This window comes from Argopecten irradians, chromosome 15 (genome assembly GCF_041381155.1).
Source record: "Argopecten irradians isolate NY chromosome 15, Ai_NY, whole genome shotgun sequence".
Taxonomy (NCBI): Eukaryota; Metazoa; Mollusca; class Bivalvia; order Pectinida; family Pectinidae; genus Argopecten; species Argopecten irradians.
This window is the reverse complement of record NC_091148.1, coordinates 8,476,514-8,500,042: the sequence shown is the minus strand read 5'-3', so window position 1 is coordinate 8,500,042 and position 23,529 is coordinate 8,476,514. Positions and strand designations below refer to the sequence as shown.

Sequence of the window (23,529 nt, the reverse complement as noted above, 5' to 3'; positions counted from 1 at the left end):
TGCGAGTTTTCCGGACTATCGGGAGTTCACTGTATTTAATAGAAGCAGATAAAGTAATGTATAATTACATTGGCACTTTGTACAATTAAATACGTGCGTAGCATCTTAAATTTAAGCGATTCTGTATAATGCAGCTAGGGGAAATAAAATATGGTACAATTCAGAGATATATTCACACAAAAAAACACAATGACAAAGATGCTTGAAAACTGGATTATATCATTTAGATATATAAATATTAAATATGTATTAAAAACATCAACATAGCCCTAAAGTTCAAAATATTTCATTTAATAAAATTATATTTAATATTAATAAGAAAAAAAAAAATTCGTTTTAAACCCATTATTATGTATAATAAAATTTCAGATTATATTATAATAAAGATTTAATATCCTGTAATCACCTATGTAGTTTAAAAAAAGTGTTAAGTTCAGTTTCCATTGATCCTCTGATCCTGGGGTTAGAAGTCGAACATTTTACAATCAATTTCCATTGATCCTCTGATCCTGGGGTTAGAAGTCGAACAATTTACAATCAATTTCCATTGATCCTCTGATCCTGGGGTTAGAAGTCGAACATTTTACTATCAATTTCCATTGATCCTCTGATCCTGGGGTTAGAAGTCGAACATTTTACAATCAATTTCCATTGATCCTCTGATCCTTGGGTTAGAAGTCGAACATTTTACAATCAATTTCCATTGATCCTCTGATCCTTGGGTTAGAAGTCGAACATTTTACAATCAATTTCCATTGATCCTCTGATCCTGGGGTTAGAAGTCGAACATTTTACAATCAATTTCCATTGATCCTCTGATCCTGGGGTTAGAAGTCGAACATTTTACAATCAATTTCCATTGATCCTCTGATCCTGGGGTTAGAAGTCGAACATTTTACAATCAATTTCCATTGATCCTCTGATCCTGGGGTTAGAAGTCGAACATTTTACAATCAATTTCCATTGATCCTCTGATCCTCGGGTTAGAAGTCGAACATTTTACAATCAAATATCTATATTTGTCAACATGAGGATATCAATTGATTCTCGATAATCAACAGTTATATTTCATCGAGTGAGGAGGAAATGTTAATATTTGTAACGAGTGCGAAGTAGAAGTAAAAATATCAAAGGTTTCATCTCACGAGATGATATATAAGTACTTTTCATCAAGAAACAAGGAATATTATATTTATTACATTTCATGTCTTTATTCTACTGATACCAGTACATGTATTTCAATCAGCCACGCTCTTCCGCTTATAATATCGGTCCACGCATAGGGCACACATTTCGAGGGAAAATAACATAAAATAATCTAATGCAACGTATTTACGCTCCAACAATATCAGGAAAGATGCACGTAACATTATATTTTTGGTTTGATATTTCAGAAAAATGGTATTCCCATCGAAACGATATTTTCACTGTAAATGCTGTGTTCTAATTGGTCGATATTGAGTGAAAATAGCAAATGCTATTTTTTACTCGATTGAAAAATACCAAATATTGTTTCATCATAAAACTTTGTATTTCACTCTGAAACATAATATGTTATATCAATTTCAGATGGAAATATTTAATATATAATTTAAGATAATTGTACATAGCTTGTAGAAGTAACATTACATTCATAATAGTAAAAAAATCAGTTAAAACAAAGGAGCGCAACATCAGTGCAATACTACTACAATGTATTATCTTTTTAATTTAATGATTTTTTTCAGAGATACTTCCACTGAATAGAAACATCCGCCATAGCTGGTCGAATACCAGTGTGGATTTTCTTATTTATTTCTAAATCTCTCGGGCAGACGTTGTATGTTAAATTGTGACTTTAAAATAGCCGAAGCCAACCATCAAATCAAACAGGGGGTCTATACCAACAAACTTTATTAATCATTATCTTGCTTGGATAATCATTAAATTGAAAATTTAGCTTAATTAAACTACACTATTGAGTGGCATTTGTTGAGTTTGACAGATCGTGGTAAAATATCCGTCATTATCCGTGGTTTATCTCATTCCCACTAAATACACAATTAGCCTTGTCCAAATCACTGACTAGACAAGTCTATTATAAAATTTAAGGGGTGAATGAGTTAAAATTCAGATTCTGGGGACTTGTAATAGAGCTGACATTCACTCCTGAAAGCGAGGCTACAGACAAGCGGCTTGATCCGGCACCGGGAGTGGATGCGGCGAATGGTTCTCCTAAAACGAAACAAAATATGGTAAGGTTATGGAAGAATGCACATGACTAAGTTTTTTTACACTAGTTAAAGATGTTACACCGTTGACGAAAGGTATACTTTCCTTTAAAAACAGACGAATTAGTATTTTCCTTCAGTTACAAAAGTTACTTACACCACTTCCACAGTTGAAAAGTTTCAGCTTCTTAATTTACTTTAAGACACAAAATAATAAAAATGATTAATTGTGTCCCGAACACAATCCATGACACTATGTCCTATATGGAATGAAGTACTGATTGCGCATGCACCAAGAGCTAAATAAATAATTTTATATGTACATTTGTATTGATGAGACACATATATACACGATTAAACATCAAATATTGTTCAAATGAATGGTATCGTTTATGCTCTATCGGCGGTGCAGTATTTTTAAGAAAGTACAAGACAAATTTTGTTTGTTTGTTTGAGTTTGACGGCCCATCGACAACTAAGGTCATTTAGGGCCAAACTACAAGGCAGGCATTAGTATTAAGATATAAACAAGGACTGTATCTAAAAGATCAGGATAAGAAAAAGGCAAGTAAAATCTGAAACAATAATGTAAATGTTGACTTAATAAAAAGAGTTACATAGGACAAAATAGTTTTGGCTAAAACACATGAGAAAACTAATGCACAATGTTGACGAAACGATGAGTGTTGCGTGTACAAGACAAAAGCATAATAATCATTACATGTATTTTAAATATATGTGCAATTGCAATGATCATCAGATCGATTGCGAAAATGTCCCATTTATAGTTAATATTATGAAGATTTGAGCAAACTTCAGGGTAAGTACATTTTATTATGATATTATGAATAGCAATTTATGAAGATAATTACGGTAACCTTATCACAAGTGTAAAGGTGATTCTATGGCATTTCATGTAGTAGAAAGTAAAAAGTTTTCTGATGTTCTCGCACTGCATTTCAATCCCTTTTCGTGACATACTTATTACCGTTTTATCTTTTTTTAATGGTGGTTCCTTTAGACTCATAATTTTTAGTTAAAATCGAAAATCAAAATACGCGAAATTAAATCGCACACGAAAATAGGTTTGTGTGCAGTAATGTGTTCTTATTCTGCCCAAAGAAGACAGTCACTTACTATCTAATCTAATTAAAATTAGCAATTTGTAATCCCGCTTACCTATAATACTCCACATTACGCTCCAATTATGTATTTGCATACTACAGAGTTATCTGCTCTTGCCGGTAGGTATTGATTGTGACGTATTTTGTTTGCGAGCGTAACGTCATACTTTTCGGAGAAAACGAGGTTCACATTACGCGCTCGCAAAGACGGAATATAAGATCTACCAACCTTTTTTTTTTTTTTTTTTTTTTGAAAAAAAAGTTGCCCTCACACAGGGGGGGTTCATTCAAACAAGCAACTTTCATACACTTTCATATCTAAATTTAAAAGGCACCTTGTAAATTGCAGGTTCAAGCAGAAAACTTGAAACTTCATAATACTGCATTTGTAATCTCAGGCCTATTTTTAAGATCTACCAACTCGCCGTCAGGGTCATCTCAGCACAATCCTTGGTCTAGAATCGGAACATCTCGGAATGTATTATACTTCCGAGAAAATCAACTACAACGAAAATTTCATAGGCTGATTGGCTAACCAGAGGGGTCATGCTGAGGTAACATTGTTAGATTAATCAGATTGCTTACTATCATTCCAAAAGTCAAACTCAGATGATCCAATGGAGGTGGATGACGTCATCGACGGTCGCTTCTGCATGGACGGTTTTCGTATATCAGGGTTTTGTGATGATCTATATTGAGATGAAAGCGTAATATACTAATTATGTTGCAAAATGTAGACCTACTGTTACTCTAATAATTCACAATGCGAAACGAATATTATCATAACGATTCTTTGATCCATAATTTGATCATTGGAATCATAATTTCATTATTCAATCACTTTATAAATGAATACAATATAAATAAAAATGATATATTTTATCATCCAAATGATGTCATATGTTTATCATGTATTTCCTGTTTCTAAGTTTTTATTTTGGCTATTAACGCTGGAAATTGTATGATAACATTTCATTAAAAAAAATGAAACGAAAAAAAACAGACCGCCGCTAACGCACATGTTTAAATCATATACATGTATTGATTAAATAAAAAAGTGTTTGTCTTGTTTGTACAATCAATTTCATTATGCTTATTATTGTAATCTAGGAATTTTGTCCATATCTTGATTTGGACTATATATACCATTCTTCTAGAAATTTCCTCTGTATCGAATATTTTCAGTGGACAATACTTTTAAAATACTCACGACCTAATACATGAAAGTAAAATATACAAGCTTACTTTAGCTTAGCGGCTGATTGCGTCTCGTTGGAGATACTTTGTGTTGGTTTCACTGTATTCTTTCCACCTGCGTTTGGGGTGCTGAAAACATTTCAAAAATATTACAAAAATATTACAGCAAAAAGCAAAATAAAATTTGATAAAAAATGAATGAATACATGAAATGAAATAAAAACTCTAAACGTCAAAATAATGCTAGGTTTACACTATGTTCCCGGCGGCCACGGCAGCCCCGTTTCAGACCAACGTGGACAAAACGTGGTGACCGCGAGACAACGTGAGACAGCGCAAAAGGACGTGGTAGACAAACGTAAGCGGTCGTGAATATCGTGGATGCCGTGCCAGATTTTTAAACTGTCAAAAAAATTGCCACGGCAGTCACGGTACAGATGGTGAACGCCACAGGACGTAATAAAACGAGATTGACGTAACAAAACGTACCAGTGCGTACGAGGCCGTAACAAAACTTCCAGACGTTCCGTGGTGGAACGGGCAGCAAGCACGTTCCCCGGAATCTCACGGTGATTTCAAGTTTTGTGACGTTCTGTTGAGTTTTGTCCACGTTTTATCACGGTTGATGCAGATTGCCTGCACGTTTTGTGCCGTTTTGTCCAGGTTTGTCAAGGTTTTGCGGCAAGCCAAGGTGGAAGATAGCCGTTTCGATGCGTTCTGTCAAGGCACATCACGGCTTGTAGCGGTTGAAAGCCCGACGTGATACGACGTGTTGCGTCTTATTACGGTCTTTCGTTGCAAGCAATATATGATGGAGTATCATTGCCTGGCCTGGTACATATTTGCTACTTCATGGAGTTATTTGTATTAATAAATAGAAATAGTAATTATCAAACACATTTAAACCATCAAATTATACGAAAGCTATTATTGCAAAAGGCAGATTAAGTGAGAACCATTACAGAAAAAAATATTTGTGTAGAAACACTTGGATAAAATAATTATAATTTTGTTATCAAAACGTGTTTGAAATGACATTTTCGGCAATAAATATTGTTTCATTTGCTCAAAAAAGCCCGGCATCAGACTTTCATTCCTAGTAAGCCTTGGCGGACCGTGAAAAACGTATCGGAGCTTGATCAAAACGTCTAAAACGTAGCAGACATCATCAGATCGTAACCGGCCTAGAGAGAACGTAGTGGTATCCTTGATAGACCGTGCTAAAGCCGTGGTGTACCTGTAACCTCCGGGAACAGCACTTTCCCCTATAACCACGGTCCACCACGTACTCCGTAAAAACCGTGGCAAAACTTCACCAGACCTAGCTGAAATAGCCAAAATTCCACGGCACACCACGTTCCGGGCAAACGGGACTAACGTGGTCGACGGGAACATAGTGTAAACCTAGCATTAAAGGCCTAATGGTTACAGTACTGGGAGTAAACTACCAGTATTAGCGAAATAAATAAGTTAGATGGAATAGCTGAATGCAGAATATGGTGATCGGGTGGTGTAGTAATTAAGCCGCTCGCCTGTTACCTAGCCGACCGGGGTTCGATCCCCTGCATGGACGTGAAAAGGTCACGATCACGTGGGTTTCCTCCAGGCTTTTGTTTGTTTGTTTGATTAATTAACGTCCTATTAACAGCTATGGTCATGTAAGGACGGCCTCCCATGTATGCGGTGTGTTGCGTGTATGCTGTGCGAGGTGAGTGTACTGGGAGACTGCGGTATGTTCGTGTTGTGTCTTCTTGTATAGTGGAACTGTTGCCCTTTTTATAGTGCTATATCACTGAAGCATGCCGCCGAAGACACCAAGCAACACACCCCACCCGGTCACATTATACTGACAACGGGCGAACCAGTCGTCCCACTCCCTGTACGCTGAACGCTAAGCAGGAGCAGAAACTACCACTTTTATAGACTTTGGTGTGTCTCGGCCAGGGGACAGAACCCAGAGCCTTCCTCACAGGGGCGAACGCTCAACTCAAGGCCAAAAGTGAGGCGGTGCCAAGGGAGGCATTAGGAAAGATAAAGTCAGTTAGGAAGAAGAGAAAAGATAAGATCCTAAATTTAGTCGCCTTTTACGATCATGCAATAGGGGCAGCAGGTCGTTTACAAGCACGCCTCATTCTTTTATATAAAATCACACGCCATTTTGTTGCCATCAACCCAAAACACTATATAACACCTGTTGACACCCGCACTAGACATAAACATCCCTACGCAAACAGGCACATCACAGCCACAAAGGACACATTTAAATATTCCTTCCGGTTTCCTCTCACACTAAGACCTCTCGTGCACTTACCTCCGTGCAATCGAAAGTGATTTGTATATGTTGTATAACTTGTTTCGAAATCGATGTTTATAGCAGAGTGCATAAATACCATACATTATTGAAATGTGATTAATATGATTTTTTATTGGCATAAACAAATGTTACACAGTACCGCAAGCAACTCTGAATGGCTGATGTAATAGCATAGCGATATTTTTTTTTAAATCCGTCACAAAATTTGTAATTTTACCGGAATAGAATGCTTTGTGAGAAATTCGAATTTTTTAAATGTTAAGAAGCCATAACATAAGAAATCGAACTGTATTTCCTCGATACTCCTGTGGTTATTACTACTGACATTATATCCACTTCTGGACAATCTCAAAGTAAAACTGGAGGCAACCGAACAGAACGGGTAATTTAGTCCATTGATGTACATCAAATGAATCGTATAACGGTTCACTGTGGTTGACTGTGTTACTCTCTCTGTAGTATTCAAACGAAGTCTTCAGTTTTACTATGAAATAGTCCAGGGGTGGATATAATGTCAGTGATAGTAATCCCTGGAGTATCGAGGAGAATTCATCACAAGTCGCTTTGTTATACAACCAGAATTATCTATTTTTTATATACACCTGCAAAATCAGTCCTCGTCTAATCCGGATCGCTGTATATTCCGGCTTAATCATATGATAGTTACCTTCTTAATCATGTTAATTAAATCTGTAGAATCCGCAAACCTGGATATACCGATTAAATGTGATGGTCTCGAAGAAATCCGGTTCAGACAGGCTATATTTAATTGTAAAACAATTGTAGGAAAGTGGCAGTTTTTGCTCCTGCTTAGCGCTCAGCATAACGAAAGTGAGACGACTGGTTCGCCCGTTGTCAGTATAACGGGTTTGGTGTATTGCTTGGTGTCTTCGGCGGCATGCTTAACTGATATAGCACTATAATAGGGCAACAGTTCCACTATACAAGAAGACACAACACGAACATACGGCAGTCTCCCAAAACACGAACCTCGCACTACACTCACGCTACACACTACATACATGGGAGGCCGTCCTTACATGACCCTGGCTGTTAATAGGACATTGATTAATCAAGCATACAAACTAACAAGTATATTTAAATTGATCTTCAATCATTACCTCTCTGTTGGAGCATTGCTAGACTGGTTTCCAATCTTTCGCCGTTTCAAAGCCAGATAAGCCAAACTGCCAACTGATGATGCCACAGCGACACCAGCAGCAGCTCCGAGACCAGCCATTACTCCAGGCTGCTCAATGAAAGAGGACGCATCATCTGATGACGAAGAACGAAGTGCCGCAGTATTTAATGATGCGACAGATTCCGAGTAACTAGTTTCTGTTACAATAACTGTCACCATAGCAACGGTAGCCATTGGCGGGCTACCTTTATCCGTAACGGAAATGTTAAAGTCATATATCTGTCCGGAATAGTTTGCAAGTGACTGTTTGACGATTATCTCCCCTGAATGTGAAATTGTAAATATATCCGGCACTGAGTCTGGAAGAATTAACTTGTACAGAACCTCACCGTTCATGCCATCATCAGCGTCAGTAGCAACCACAGTTAATAATGCGGATCCCATAGCAACGCTGTCATTAACAGCCTTCACATACGAATTTGAATCGAGCACGGGCGCATTGTCATTTGCATCTTCTATTATAATCGTCAATTGCGTCGTGGCTGTCAACATGGCGGAATCAACAGCCTGTATAACAAGATTAGCTGTAGAAGAGAAAGCGGTAAGGTCAACGTCATAATCGACGTCAAAGAAAATATTTCCAGAAGAATCCATGCGGAAATGGTTGTCATGGTTACCCGATATGATTGAGAGTGACACTGTATCTCCTGCGTCCACATCCGACACTGATAATCCATCAAAAACCAATGTGCTGTTCTGTAAAAAAAATATGTGAATTACCGTATTGTAAACAAAACATATCGGTTTCCGTTCTATAAACAAATAATATCGTCTACCGTTCTGTAAACCAAACCCATCGATTATCGTTCTGTAAAAAAAAATATATTGATAACCGTTCGGTAAAAAAATATATCGATTATCGTTCTGTAAACAAAACATGTCAAATACCGTTCTGTAAACAAATAACATCGATTACCGTTCTGTAAACAAAACATATCGATTACCGTTCTGTAAACAAAACATATCGATTACCGTTCTGTAAACAAAGTGTATCGATTATCGTTCTGTAAACAAAACATGTCAATTATCGGTCTGTAAACAAAATACATCGATTATCGTTCTGTAAACAAAAAGATATATCGATTACCGTTCTGTAAACAAAATATATCGATAACCGTTCTGTAAACAAAACATGTCCATGACCGTTCTGTAAACAAAACATATCGATTACCGTTCTGTAAACAAAACATATCGATTACCGTTGTGTAAACAATAAATCTCGATTACTGTTCTGTAAACAAAACATCTCGATTACCGTTGTGTAAACAATAAATATTGATTACCGTTCTGTAAACAAAATATATCGATTACCGTTCTGTCAACAATATATCGACATATGATAGATATCAAAGACAAGATAAGTGCTGTCATACATGTATTACAAAACATAGAAATGTATCGTTCAGTAATAATATTGATTTTAACCAATACTTTCTTTTATTACTTCTTTACTTTCGATGACAGTTGCGTTTTATAGAGAAGTAATACTTGCAACATTTGCGATGACAGCAGTTTACCCGATTCTTTCTGTACTTACGTCATTTTCGATGACGGAAGCATTGTATTGAGCCGCTGAGAACACTGGCGGTTCAGACACGTCTTCTATAAGGATTTGTAGTGTAGCACTGTCCGAATCCTCGATCCCATCATTGACGATAAATGTCAGATTGTACCCGGATGTTGTCTCGTAATCTATGGAATCGGCCAATGACACATTCAAGGTATCGCCTGCATTAATCAAAAGGAACTATAAAGTCGTAAGCATTAGCATGTTTAAAAAAAGCAAGGGTGGGATACTATAATTTTGGGCAATTTCGTGAGTCGATGATTTTGAGGTTTTGGTAAGTTTAATTTTAAAGGATCGTAGAATGAAGTTGGTTGCGAGTTCCTAGTTGCGAGTTCCGTTTAATTTAAACGGAACTGAGAACTAGAAACTCGCAACCAACTTCAGCCCTCCTAATGGGATGTGGTTTTGGAGGTAAGATAATTGTACACATCTAACGTATACTATATTTCACGTCTACTTAACTTTTAACTTATATTTTTTTAAATGCATAAATTCGCAATCGAGAGTTTTGAGATATATTAATATTTTGGCAATACGTTTTATAGAATTATTAATGAAATATTTTAATTTACAAAATTACACAAACTTTGTTTCTCGTGTTAATAAAGTAATTAAGGATAAGAATGAAGACAAAATTAGAAATTTTCGTAGTGGCGTTGAATGAAAAATATTATGTAAAAATTGAACAAAATGATTTTCTCGCCAGATTATCTATATATACAGAAAACTTATGAACTGGAATTGGGTCTGATAGTATGACGAGAGTCTATTACCTGATCTCAAAACAGTGAATGTTGAATGGGACATCGTAGGATAATACAAAACTCTGTAGCTAACCACATCACCGTCATCATCTTCTATGGGCAATGTAGCGATCCACCATCCTACTGTATGGGACTCTTGTATGGTGACCTGTGCAGGAACGACAATCCGGGGCTTTACGTTAGCAGGGGAGATAACTATGTATAGATCAACATCACTATAGACGCCATGTTGATTTGTTGCCCGGATCGTTATGTTGGCTGCTCCACTGGGGATGTGGTTGAGGATGTTATCCTCACTGTAAAACAGCGCACCATTGGTCGAATTGATGGTAAACAAATAACTGTGATCGGAAGTCACGATACTGTAGATGACGTCATTTCCGTTCGGATCAGTGGCGATGTAAGGATGATTTGGCAAGATGTCCCCTGTCTGTAAAAAGACATGAATTATCAATTTGAGACAATTTGACATCAAAACAGATTTTGTCAACTTTTAAATCAATTATGAGAATTTGTAGACATCGCTAAATCAAGGTGCTTAAATTGATGCTCTTTTGGATATATTGAGTCATCAAAGTGTGAATTTATAGTAAACTAACTTTCTGTCGCATGATTGCTCATTAATCAATATGAATATAACTAGAGAAGTCTTATGGAGCTGTAGTAAAGTATTTTAAAACAAGCATCTTCATTCAAAATTACAATGTACATCTAAGTAAGCTATCAAAAATAATTAATCAAAAGTTACCTTTCCCTCCTCGGCTGTCATCGTATACACACTCAGCGGGAATGTGGGCGGTTCTATAACATCTGTCACCATGACAACAAGCTGTGACGTCACAGATGCAATTCCATCAGACAAGGAAAATTCGATTGTGAAGTTATGGTCGCTAATGGTTTCATAGTCTATATCTGCTGTGCTTTTCAGACTTATCAAACCATCTATCGAAAAGAAAAAAGTATTATAGATAATAACCATAAAAACTAAATTTCAGTATTTGTTTTTATTTTGTCGTATACACACATTATAACAAGATTTTATTTCCCAAAAATACAGTAAAAGGTTGTGGTGGAATTCAGTTAGTAAGATAGTCTAATTCATTTTTAAAATCCATTAAAGTGGAAATGTTAAAAGAGGACAAAATAGTTAAATAATATGTTATGTTATCAACTGTGATTAAGGGCGGATAACCATCTTACATTTTAGACTTTTAACATACATGTACAACAACCTTTATGTGAAAGCATGCAGTAACCCATTGGTAGTAAACCACCTTATGTTTTGTGGGGGGTTTTCGAGAATGTTTTATTTCGATATCTAAACTGATTTGGTTTCGTGATTACTTATCACCCTCAAAAGTTAATTAAGTATTGAAGTCACTATTTTTCAATTTCATCGGGGTATGAAAGAAATTTTGTTTGCAAACTGTGTGAATCCGCATAGCCCGAAGAAATTAAGAAATAGTGACTTCAATACTTATAATTAATTTTCCAGGCTACTTTATAAAATGAAATACGTGTACACACACGATTTCATTGATTTTCTCCAAGGAATTATTTTTTTTCCAAATCAATACGCAACGTCAATGTTTCTATTGTGACGTCACGATAACGTCGGGTTTCCGCGCCATTCTCGGATTTTTTTTTTTCATCGTTGAATGAAAAAAATGAATAGGCCAATCAGAAAGCCAGAAACAAAGAGAAAATTAATTGTAAAAATATGGTTGACAACATCTAAGAAATGTTATTTATCACAGTTCTCTTTTTATCTTATTAAGTTAGTATTATTTGCATGTATACCTGTGATTGTTACATTAAACAGATTTGTTCCAGAAGGAGGCTGAATAACGGATGCAAGGGTAATTGATAATGCGTCTCCATCATCTGCGTCACTTTCGGTCACATTGTAAAGTAATGCTCCAGGAGGGGTTGTTTCCGGAACGTCAAGCGAAAAAGGCAAGTTCAAAAAGAATGGAGGTGTGTTGATATCTGTTGAATGCAACAATATAAAGCGATATATTAGACATTGTTTGTTTTTCATCTTTTACATTGGCTAATACACGGTCACGTGACGTTCATTAAATAGCATATCGACTCGGTGTTTTCATTTTAGAAACATCGAATCAATATTCCTTTGCTGACTTCATTGTTCAAACACTGCATTTTTCAGGGTGGCGTTTTTGACCAGTACTTTTCTTGTAATTAATATGCACATTAGAGATTGTTTTTGACATTTGTTAAAGAAATGACATATCTAATATAAAAATTAGGGACCTTAGTTTTGGTCGATATGATGTTATGTCGCCCTTGTAGCATTTAATTTAATCACAGAGGGCGTATTATTTATTATACGCTGGAGATATAGAATTATATGAACCTCAACGAAGGTCCATAATTGACATGTATTATATTGCTAAGATCATGTCATCTGATGGTGCAACTGCTGTACTTATACCTATTTAACGGTATTCTAATTTCAGTGCCATATGCTAATTCAAGTTCAGCGCTGAAAATTCTCCATACATGATAAAACTAATAATATTATTTCTATGTACAGACTTGGACGTAAAAATAAATATTCACTATGGCTTTTGGTATGTTTAAATAAAATATGTTCCATTAAACAAATTTGATAACAAAGTGAAAAAAAAATCCTTGCCGAATTTAAGATTGCGCTAAAAGTTCAATTCCCTCTCAGAGCATTATAATTTGAGAGAGCTAATTCAAATACTGTGAAAGTGCGTCGCTAACTCGAATTTGTATAACTCGATTACCCTGATTAATTCCAAGATTTGTCGATATCGACTTTCAAAGTTTGACAATGACTCCATTGACTTGATTTGAATTTATCAATAGTGCATTGTTTACTTCTAAAGACAACCAAGACATACATCTTGAATTTGAACGACACAATCAATTTGAAGCACTGTAATGTTACCACATATTGTTTAGGAGTTATCTCCCTTGCGCTACACTCGGCTTTGTGAGCCAAGTATGTGAATGACTCTTGTTATACCCTTGTTAAAGACACATATGTCTGCGTTCTAAAAATACCAAAGAAGATAATGTCAAATTCCAAGGTGTTTTACACCCCTCCTCCTCCACGTTCTTCTACCGGGGTTTGTCTGTACAGTAATTCGATTTGAATAAAGGCTCAATGACAGCACAAGCACTTCATCAAATATAATATTTAATACGCAAATTGTTTGTATCATTGATAAGTTTAAAGTAAGGACTTTCCAGGTTAAGATTGTCAACAACAAAAAAAAATCCCGAGTACACGGAGACAAAACATCTACCAGCGGACGGTACCTGGTGAGGCACATGTCCCACATGGGATTCTAATTTGCGATTCACAATTGGAGTTGCTTGTGGTATTATGTCAGGATAACTTAATCTCTAGGCCAGATTGATTGGTGTCTATTACATCAACGTTTTCACACACCAATATCTGTGTATCTAGAAAATATCAGCCAGCAATATTCAAAGTCGGTTAGAAAAATGTGCCTGAGGGTTGAACTTCCATCCTGTTGGTGGTGACTGATCTGACTTTATAACATCCTCACCACGGAGAGGATTAACGAAATCGAGGTGCGCGGGATGTACGTACCTCTGACTTAGGGGGCGCTTAGAAATTGTTTGTTTTTAATTTTCCTCTCAATATATATGTCTATGATCGAAATGAAAAATTTAAACAAGTACCGTCGGCCATTCTCTCGCTTCGAGCTCCCTCCAATGCCGCCTCAGCGCCCCCTAAGTCAGAGGTACGCACCTCCTGCGCACCCCGATTCCGTTAACCTTCTCCACGGTGATCCTTACCTCTAATATGTTTATCAGGAAGGCAATCATGCCGTGCTTACTGAAGAACTACTAGTACATTAATCACAATATATAACGCTTCATATAAAAATGTCCAAGAAGTTTAAATTCCAAGTTTTACATTTATTTTTCATTTTTAAATAAAATGTATAACCCTTTGATACAATATGTTGTTTATTCTGAAATAGGTGCGACCATTCTCCATAATCCAGAGATTTATATAATTGTCGTTATAGCCACCTCTGGAATATGCCATATTACAACTGAAGGATCTGCGAGTGACAACAGATCAGGCATACAGTTTTCTGCATTGATATGCAAATTTATGAAGCCTGAATAATATAACATTGTTATTGACTGTGTGACTTTCAAATTGGGCGTCATCTCTGTAATTTTCCATAAAAATCTCTGCCGTCCTGTGGTTGGTCAGTTTTTCTCACTGAACAACTTTATTTTTGGTATTACATTCAATGGGTTGGATATGACGACAGTGATTGTAACCTATGAAATATTAATGATGGACTTGGCATACTAAATTGTTAAGACTTTATGTGTGATTTATACAATACCTGTAATGTTGATTAGCAGTATTTCGGGACCCGTCGTCGATTTACCGTCCGTGACGGAGACCAAAACTTCATAGAAAGTGTTGTTGGTATACTTCAATTGTGTGGTGGGAAAAAGCCGTCCGTCTATGGATACAAAGTAACAAGAATTGTGCACAATGAATGTGGCGAATACGAATGGAATATTTTCATAACAGTGTGACGAATAAATTGCCAGCATTTTGGGAATACCTAACCCAATAAAATGAGTTTTGAAATATCCCTGTGTAGACATATGCGTGATATTGAGTCTCTTTTTTCGCCGTCTATTGCAGTTGCTTGCCCTATGCCAAAGAACAGTTAAAGACACAGTTAAGTTCAGTGGTTTCAAAGCAGGAAATCTGGTTGAAATGTTTTTAAAACCCTACCTATGCACATTTCTTCGTAGATATTGTAACATGAAACACATTTATTGTTTTATTTGGCCTAACCTAACCACAAGAGATCGAAGCTGCTGTAACGATTGTTAAATTGTGTTTGATTGACATCTCGGCTGGTGTGACTATATGGGGAAATCGTAAACACTTTAGACTGTGAGTAATTAGTAAAAATTATTCTTCTTTGACAGGCAATCCAACTAATTACTATTACATATATCTCAGTAATAAAGTTTTGTAATGTATTATTAAAACATATGAATATTAGTTAGCTATAGTGTTTTATGATTAAAGTATAGGTTCTTATATAAGACTACATAGAAAAAAATATTGGGCCCTTCAGCTCAAACTCAAACCAGGGTAGCCATTTAAAACTAATGTGCATTTTGCATCGAAAAATCATTAAATACTCATGTTTTTTACCTATTCATTATTAAATTGATATTTTAACCTAAATTTCAATCTGGATTTTCAAATTTATATCAATGTTACCTAGAAATAATTACCTGTCAGAAAAATTTTTACTTTTGAAATTCATAATTAACCCGCCCATCAGGGGCCGGTGAGCAATATGTGAAGAAAACTCGTCTATGAAATAGTTATGAGCATTAACAACTACGAGATGACATTAAGACCTATCATTCATTCCGTCAATCAGTTTTTCTTACCAGAATGTAGGATAAACGGACACCCTGGACAGTCCATACTGTAGGTTAATGAGACGTTGTCTTCAACGCTGTTAGCAGTGACGTTGTACACATTTTCTGATGACGCAGTGAATTTCGCTGACACTGTCAATCCATCTTTGATACAAAAATAGTTTTCTTTAATTTGAATTACCGTATTCGATACAGATAAGCAAGCCAGGGGGCATAGAAATTGAAGCAAATAAGGGTTTTTTATTGGACACAAATTTGAACTAGCCTTTCATAAAAGTATTCTATAAAATAAACCATAAATTAATTTGGAAAAGATATCAGTAAGGAAAACAACATAGCTTTAATATTTTCAGTCTGAGTTTAATTCGAAGTAAGCGAAATTGAAGCTAAAAAGGGGGAGGGCGCCTATAGGGATGGGGGCGCTTATTTGGTCGAATACGATAATATTTTTTTTCAGTTATAAACATATCATCTTGTCTTTGTTCTTTGAGAATTTAATCATGTGGTATTATAAAACATGCACCGCTAGTAATCCACGTGTTGACAGTTACGCGTCACCACAAATACATTGTACTCATCGAACACAAGTGAAGTTGTTTCCATCTGTCGATGGCAATGGATCTAAGCGTAGATTATATAACCACATGGCTACCAAAGATGTAATATCAAGTCAGACGACAATCTCAAACACATTGAGGTACTTGAACACCGGTGTTTGGACAAATTCGGCAAATTCCAGTGTGTAAGCGGGCGCTAGCTTCGCCTCGCTGCACAATAACGGTCACCGAGTTCACACATGTGGAGTAAAAAACACTTTATGTTATTACGCTATATATTAACTTTTAGCAAAATTGGATATATATTTAAAGTTCTGATCTGATTAAATAAAATCATCTCTGATATTTACTTTGTTGTCATGTTTATTTCACACTAAAACATTGAACTTTTTTGTCGTCGCGGATGAATAATACTACCCTACGTGAAGAGTCATTATTCGCTGTTCAATTGAGTAAGCTCCTCCCAATTTTGACCGACTTTTATTGAATATGTACGTCTCTTTCAAATGACGATTTTATTGCTTAAAATATAAATAAAAAGTCGTGTGAGTGTAAATATAGGGATTGGATTTCGCTTTTATGTGAACCGTGCTTGTATGGAGTAATAACTCTAAGAATATATTCAATATGGGGCGCTAATGCGTCCCATAGAATATATTCGTAGAGGAATTGCTCCATACAAGCATGGTTAACAAAAAAGCGAAATCCAATCCCTATGCAAACATTAGCGCTTTCTTACAAGTGCTAATTCATGTTCAGCGCTGAGTTTTGTATAACGATATTAACATTAATGAACCATCGATTTTCGGTAATTTATAGCCGCACTGATAAATAATAATTTATAGCTTTCGTTAAAATTTACAGCGCTAAAATAAGTATGTTTACGACCAAAGGGTCAATATCCAGTAAATAATTCACCTACAAATAGTATATAAAATACTGTCTATGAACAGCAAACATTAAACAATTATCTTAATATTCAAGTAGTCTTTATACACAGATTTTTTATCCATTTGGGTGAGAAAGTGATCTTAATAAGCAGATGGCCGTTTTTCAGAGGTGGTGGCTAAGACAGATTCGACTGTAGATACAAACCTTGTAAATTCTGGAATTGAGGTGGTGTTCTTGGTTGTATACTGACGTTAAGCGAAGCGGTTTTCGTTACCAGTCCATCAGAACAAGTGACGTCAAATAGATATGATGACGTCACAGTGGAATCAAGATCAGAGTTCGATACTACACTAACGTCGACAGCTGAAAAGCAAACAAATTAAAATACAGTCAAATCTGTCTCTAACCATTTGAACTATCTCGTAAAATTACGAAAATTTGTATCTCACGAAAAATAAAGTGTTTAACAGTAATTATAATTAGAAAGTTGTTACTCTACTCACTGGTGGCGTCGATTTCAGTAACTGTGAAAGGCAGGCCTCCCGGTATTGAACACGTTATTGTTCCAGTACCAATGTAGCTTAGCTCTATGTTGAAAATATTCATTTCCATTGAGGTTTCCTCAAGTACTGACGTCGTGTTAGGTAAGTTGTTTATCGATAACGACTATTTGAAAAGTAAAATATTTACGTAATAAACACTTCATTTGCACTTAAATTTCCGTATAAGCGATGTAATATTCACAGATTACCTCAACATTTCAAATTATATGAGCCAGAATACTCTTAACAAGAAACAAAAAAAAATAATTAATTAACTATTCGTATTTGTTTCGTTTATACTTCAATCTCCCAATATGAAACATGTCATATCCACAGATTAATTTAGCAATTCTAACATCTAAGATTTTATTCTTCAATTAATTGGATGCAACAACAAACGAATGTAGAAAGCACAACAATTCAATTTTGAGGAGAAATGATAGTTGTAGTATAGGAAGAGCATAAGGAGGTAAGGAAAGGAGTAGAGGAGGTCGACGAGGAGGTGGTGAGAGAGAAAGAGGAGGAAGATACGGAGAAAGTGAAGATGGAAGGAGTACGAGGAGAAGGCGGATGAGGAAGAGAAAGAAGATAAAGGAATAGAAGATGAAGATGAGATGATAATGAGAAGGGGGAATATGAGGAGGAAGAAAAAAGAGAAGAAAGAAAATGAGGAAGAAATGACACGGAAAAAGAAGAGCAGAAAGAGAAAAGGATGGGATGGAGATGGATGAGGATACTGAGGAAAAGAAGAAGAATGAAAATGAAGAGAAACTGAAGAAAAATAAAGAGGATGGAAAACGGAGAATGTGGAGGAATTTAACAAGAGGAGTACGAGACGACAAAGAATAAAAAATAAGAGAACGAGGAGAAAAAAATGAAGAGAAGAAAGAGGTTAATGACGATGAGAAGACAACGCAGATTGACACCAGTAGGATAAAGAAAAGGAGATGGCGGAAGAGAGAGAAGTTGAGAGAGTAATGAAATCAATAGGGGAACAAAAATGGGTGGGAGAAATAGAAAGGACATTTCTGTTTAATTACCTACCGTTGATATAATTGTCAACACTTCTGTATCCGTAAGATCACAAGTGTCCATGACCTTTATCACAACAAAGTGGATCCCTGGAGGAAGAGTGCTAGGTATCACAGTCACTAGGCCTAAAATGACAATACAATGTCACAGAATTAAACACTTTTCAATGTCATTTGATATCGCCATATTGAGTATGAAATTTTTGACCATTATTAAATCATTCGAAGTCAGCAACTAAATTGATTCGTTTCATTGTATTATTCTTTAAAATGAATTTGAATGTAATCGAGATAAAAATTAAGAAAAAAATAATAAAATAATAAAAAAAACTCTAGATGCTGTTTACGATGACGTAATCTTTGTATCGACCAATCAAAAGAAATGTTACAAACGAAAACGTTATTTTCAATCTATGAGTTTTAAAGGATTACATTTTGTTAACAAAATGAAATGTTCGTAACAATTAAAATTCGATTTACGAAAACTGATAGGCAACAATACCATGTGTGTAAATACATTTGTAGTACCTGTATTACTGTCAACGCTGAAAAATCCGGATGGCGTCCCAGCTTCAAAAAATGTCAACGTATCCCAAGTGTCGTTGTCGACAGCGTTAGGTGTAAACACAGCGATGCCATCACTACCGGACGAGGCGACCGACACATTGACGGGCAAATTTAGGAAGCTTGGTTCATTTCCTGTTAAAATTCATTAAACGTTTTGTTTTTCAATTGAATTTCACCAACGAAATAACGCAATGTCATGAAACAATAGAATCTAAGGCTTGAACCAGTTCCTGAGATATATTAATCCGCCTTTGAATATTACACAGTTACCTCCCTTGTAATCTCCGTGTAACACGCAAATATATAATCATAATTATATTATTTTCTACGTTTTAAGACTCACCAGGCGACAAAAGTGCTCGAATTCCGAAACGTGTATTAGTTAATTTCTCGCTGAATGTAAACGTAGAATTGATCGGGAAGTCTGGTGTACTGATGTTTCTTTTCACCCTTTCACTATAGGATGAATCATAATCGTGAGCGACGATCTCACCGTCCGCAGCTCTCCTAAAAGAAATAAAGACACTATAAGTGAAACACCCTCGACACTCCAGGGGTTACTATCACTGACGCTATATCAACCCACTGAACTATTTTATAGCAAGACTTGAGGCAACAGAACAGAACGGGTAATTAAGTCATTTCATGTACACCATACATCAAAGGAGCCGTATTACGTTACTTTTTGGTTGAATGTGTGGCTATGTTTTTTTACTATGCTGAGCTACCGCCAATTTTTTTATGAAATAGTCCAGTGGTGGATAAAATGTCAGTTATAGTAACTCCTGGAGTATCGAAAATGCATGTGAAATGGCACACTGAAACGATATTGAAATAAAAAGTTGACGTCTATTTTGATGACAAGTGATATCGGTATGAACAAAATTCGATGTAAATGTGGTTCTAGTATATAATAGGCCAACTACATTACCGAAACAACATTTGAATCTTAAAACGGGAATGTAAAAACGAGATTGATAATTTTGTCGCAAAAGTAATTCGCTTAACGTTAATACTACTGTTATCATCTGAACAATTTCATTACAATAAATAAAATAATAATTTTCACAAAGCGGGCCGTCTCGTGTTCTCGCCGTCGTCCTTTTTACCACATTTTAGTATATTATTACTGCGCCGAACGACAAAAGAGCGAAATGAATCTTCACTGTAAAGCCTACACAGGAAAACAATTATTTGGTAACCTCATCTTAGACCATTGATGTGATTTATCTTTACTTTTTCGTTTCCCAAGAGGTATTGGACCTTTAAAGGCTATGATATGTGTTGATAACTCACGGAAAAGAATAAAAGCGGAGTTTCTTTTTCGCAGAAAACTTCATCTTTTTTATTGCGTGACTTTTTTTTATCATTTTCACTGTACGGAAACCTATACTGAATTAGCGATCGGAAGGTTAGAATATGTAAATTAATGCATTAAATACAATATCGTTTTATAAAAAGTCGAAGCAACAATGATTAATGTCACTCTGTTCTTATTACTATTTTTTTTTAAATGACCGGCTACTGTTCTGAAACGCAATGTAATATTATCTTACAAATCTTATCACATTACTTTGAACATAATTCGAATCAAATTTAAATTATAAATCAAATTCATAGCAAGAACAGATTGAACAAAGCATAAATAACACTGTTGTAAGCAAATCGAGACCGAAGATCAGGTAAATTGCAAGTTAGACCTCGGTGATACAAATGCGGAACATTCATACACGGAGCATTTAATGTATTACATTATAGCTTCGACGGCATCAAAATCGACAAGTCGTTCACATGCTAATGAAAACCAGACAACTAAAATGCATATAAAGCTTCATTAGAGGTAACCTTGGTACATATCAACGTAGTGTCTTGACGTGAGAAAAAATCAACTAAACCTCAGTTTGATTAATTGGTGAATTTAAATAAGTTAATTCTTTTCATTATATAAATTTAGGATTGTCATTTATGATAAAAGTAAGTAATTAATTAATGATAGTATCTTTAATCAGCTAATTCCACGTTGCCCCTAGCAATAGGCCTCGGTCTGTTACACTGGTCAATATCATACACCGTGGTATTATAATAGGACCAATATGCAGTTAGATGTTTAATATCTATAAAATTTCCTATTTTCAAGTCTCATGCTTTAAAAAATTCAGATTTTTTTCCATTAGTATTCAAAAATAATCCTTAATTTTCTTAATCTTATAAATCTTAATTTTAATAATATAAAGCTGTGAATAGCTTAATAATGGATGATTATTTAATTCAAATAAAATAAGTTTATTTTTGTTTTCTCGAATTGTGAATGATTGGCATTTTGCGTTGCTACGTTGGAATAGTTTATTGGCAATAAAGGGCCTTAGGGCCACTATTACAGACATTGGCCTAATAACAGGGCCAATACGGAATTAGTTGTTGAATATTTCTACAATCCCACAGTATGCCACATATGAATTATTGCTTTTTATTGGTCAGCAAAGCTAACCAGATGTACATTGTGCTTTTATACTTTTTGTACAGATAAAGAACAAGATTGAAAGAAAATAAATCTACACAAAGAAAACCATAAATTACTGTAAACTAAACCCTTTTTCGTGGCTACGAATGCGATTTCAATTTCAAAACAAGTTTGCAAAGATGACCATTCATGGGTTTTTAATTGAATGGAACTTGAATGGAAATTCCTGTCAATATAAATGATGTAGATATTTATTCGAGGAGATACACTGTTGCAGATATACGTGGATCGCGAAATTCGCTAAAGTAAATCGCACTCGAAAGAAAGTTAATTTATAGCAACAGTTAATAATGATATGGCCACTACACATTAAAAACTATCTAATGATAATAATACCACTTTCCAGTCGTCAGATCTTACTGGAAGAAAACGCGTTAAAAGTTATTTTCAATAAAAATAAAGAAGAAGAAGAAGAAGAAGAAGAAGAAGAAGAAAAATCATGCGTTACCATCCAAGGAAATCCGTCGACTTAACTGGTATCAAATCCTCAAAGGGCACGACAAAAACCCTTGTTTCAAATGACGACACTCCCGCTATGGAAAATAAGGAATTGTGTTTGTACATCATTGTGACAAATAACTGGGTCAAAGTTTAATGTTATTCCTCAAAGATCTTTGTGTGTATGCTACGAGCAATTTGATTGGCATTAATGCAATCTGAAAGTTAAGCATCGTGACAAGTAACCCGATCAACGTTTGCTGCTATTCCCAAAACACCTTTTTTGTATGATACGTCATTGTGACAAATAACTGGGTTAAAGTTTAAAGTTATTCCTCGACGATCTTGGTTGTATCTTAAGAGCAATTTGATTGGCGTAAATGCAATCTGAATGTTTAGCATCGTGACAAGTAACTGGAGCATTGTTTGTTGCTATCCCCAAACCACTTTTTTGTATGTTATCACAAATTTGATTGGCTTAAATACAACTTGGTTTTCTTATCTTGACATCTTTTAATATAACTTTGGAATGACCGTAAATTTGTCTCAAAGGCATTGACACCCCATACTTGAAACTCAAAAACAAACATTATCAATTCAAATTTGAAAGAGAAAGGGAAAAATACTTACTGACAGTGAAAACGTTCTCTCCGATGAGTTTAAAGGTCGTTCCTTCGGGACGCCAGACTTGAAGCTCCAGTACTCCGTTCCTCCCAACCTTCACCTCCCAGGATGAGATAACTCCACAGCAACCGAAATTCTTATCGTCCATAAAACTCATCGCTTTGAAAATAAAAAAATGAACCTCTTAGACTTGAAATCATGTCATTTGAAAATCTAGTTTTACCAATTAACATTCCCACATGAAAGCAATCACTGTGACAATTAAATCAAACTGCGTATTGAACACCCTCCCCATGAAATGTTCAATGGTAAAATCTAAACTAAACTGTTGCCTTCGAAAATCGTCGCTGCAAAAAAAAAGAAAAAAAGAAAAAAAAATATTTCTTTAAATCGAAATCTTGCTTCTCGAAAATCGACATTCAAAATGTTAAGTGATATAAAACTCATCGTTGTAAAAAAAATCAATATCCACATAATGTAGATAGAAAATCTTGTTTAATTCAAAATGTTTAAACGTATCA

The 23,529-nt window shown here is 35.4% G+C and overlaps 1 protein-coding gene across 1 annotated transcript; it reads right to left on the bottom strand.

Moving 5' to 3' along the window:
- Positions 1-2,086: 2,086 nt before the first annotated feature.
- On the bottom strand, positions 2,087-23,165 carry LOC138309694 (protocadherin Fat 3-like). The gene is made up of 16 exons (XM_069250913.1): positions 23,015-23,165; positions 22,395-22,479; positions 19,769-19,932; positions 19,387-19,557; positions 18,872-18,984; positions 17,789-17,951; positions 17,490-17,648; positions 15,847-15,981; positions 12,178-12,366; positions 11,126-11,319; positions 10,387-10,807; positions 9,584-9,774; positions 7,967-8,742; positions 4,580-4,660; positions 3,920-4,023; positions 2,087-2,214 (listed from the first exon to the last, which is right to left on the bottom strand). The coding sequence occupies exons 1-16, from the start codon at positions 23,163-23,165 to the stop codon at positions 2,087-2,089; spliced, it is 3,225 nt and encodes a 1,074-aa protein (XP_069107014.1).
- Positions 23,166-23,529: the final 364 nt, after the last annotated feature.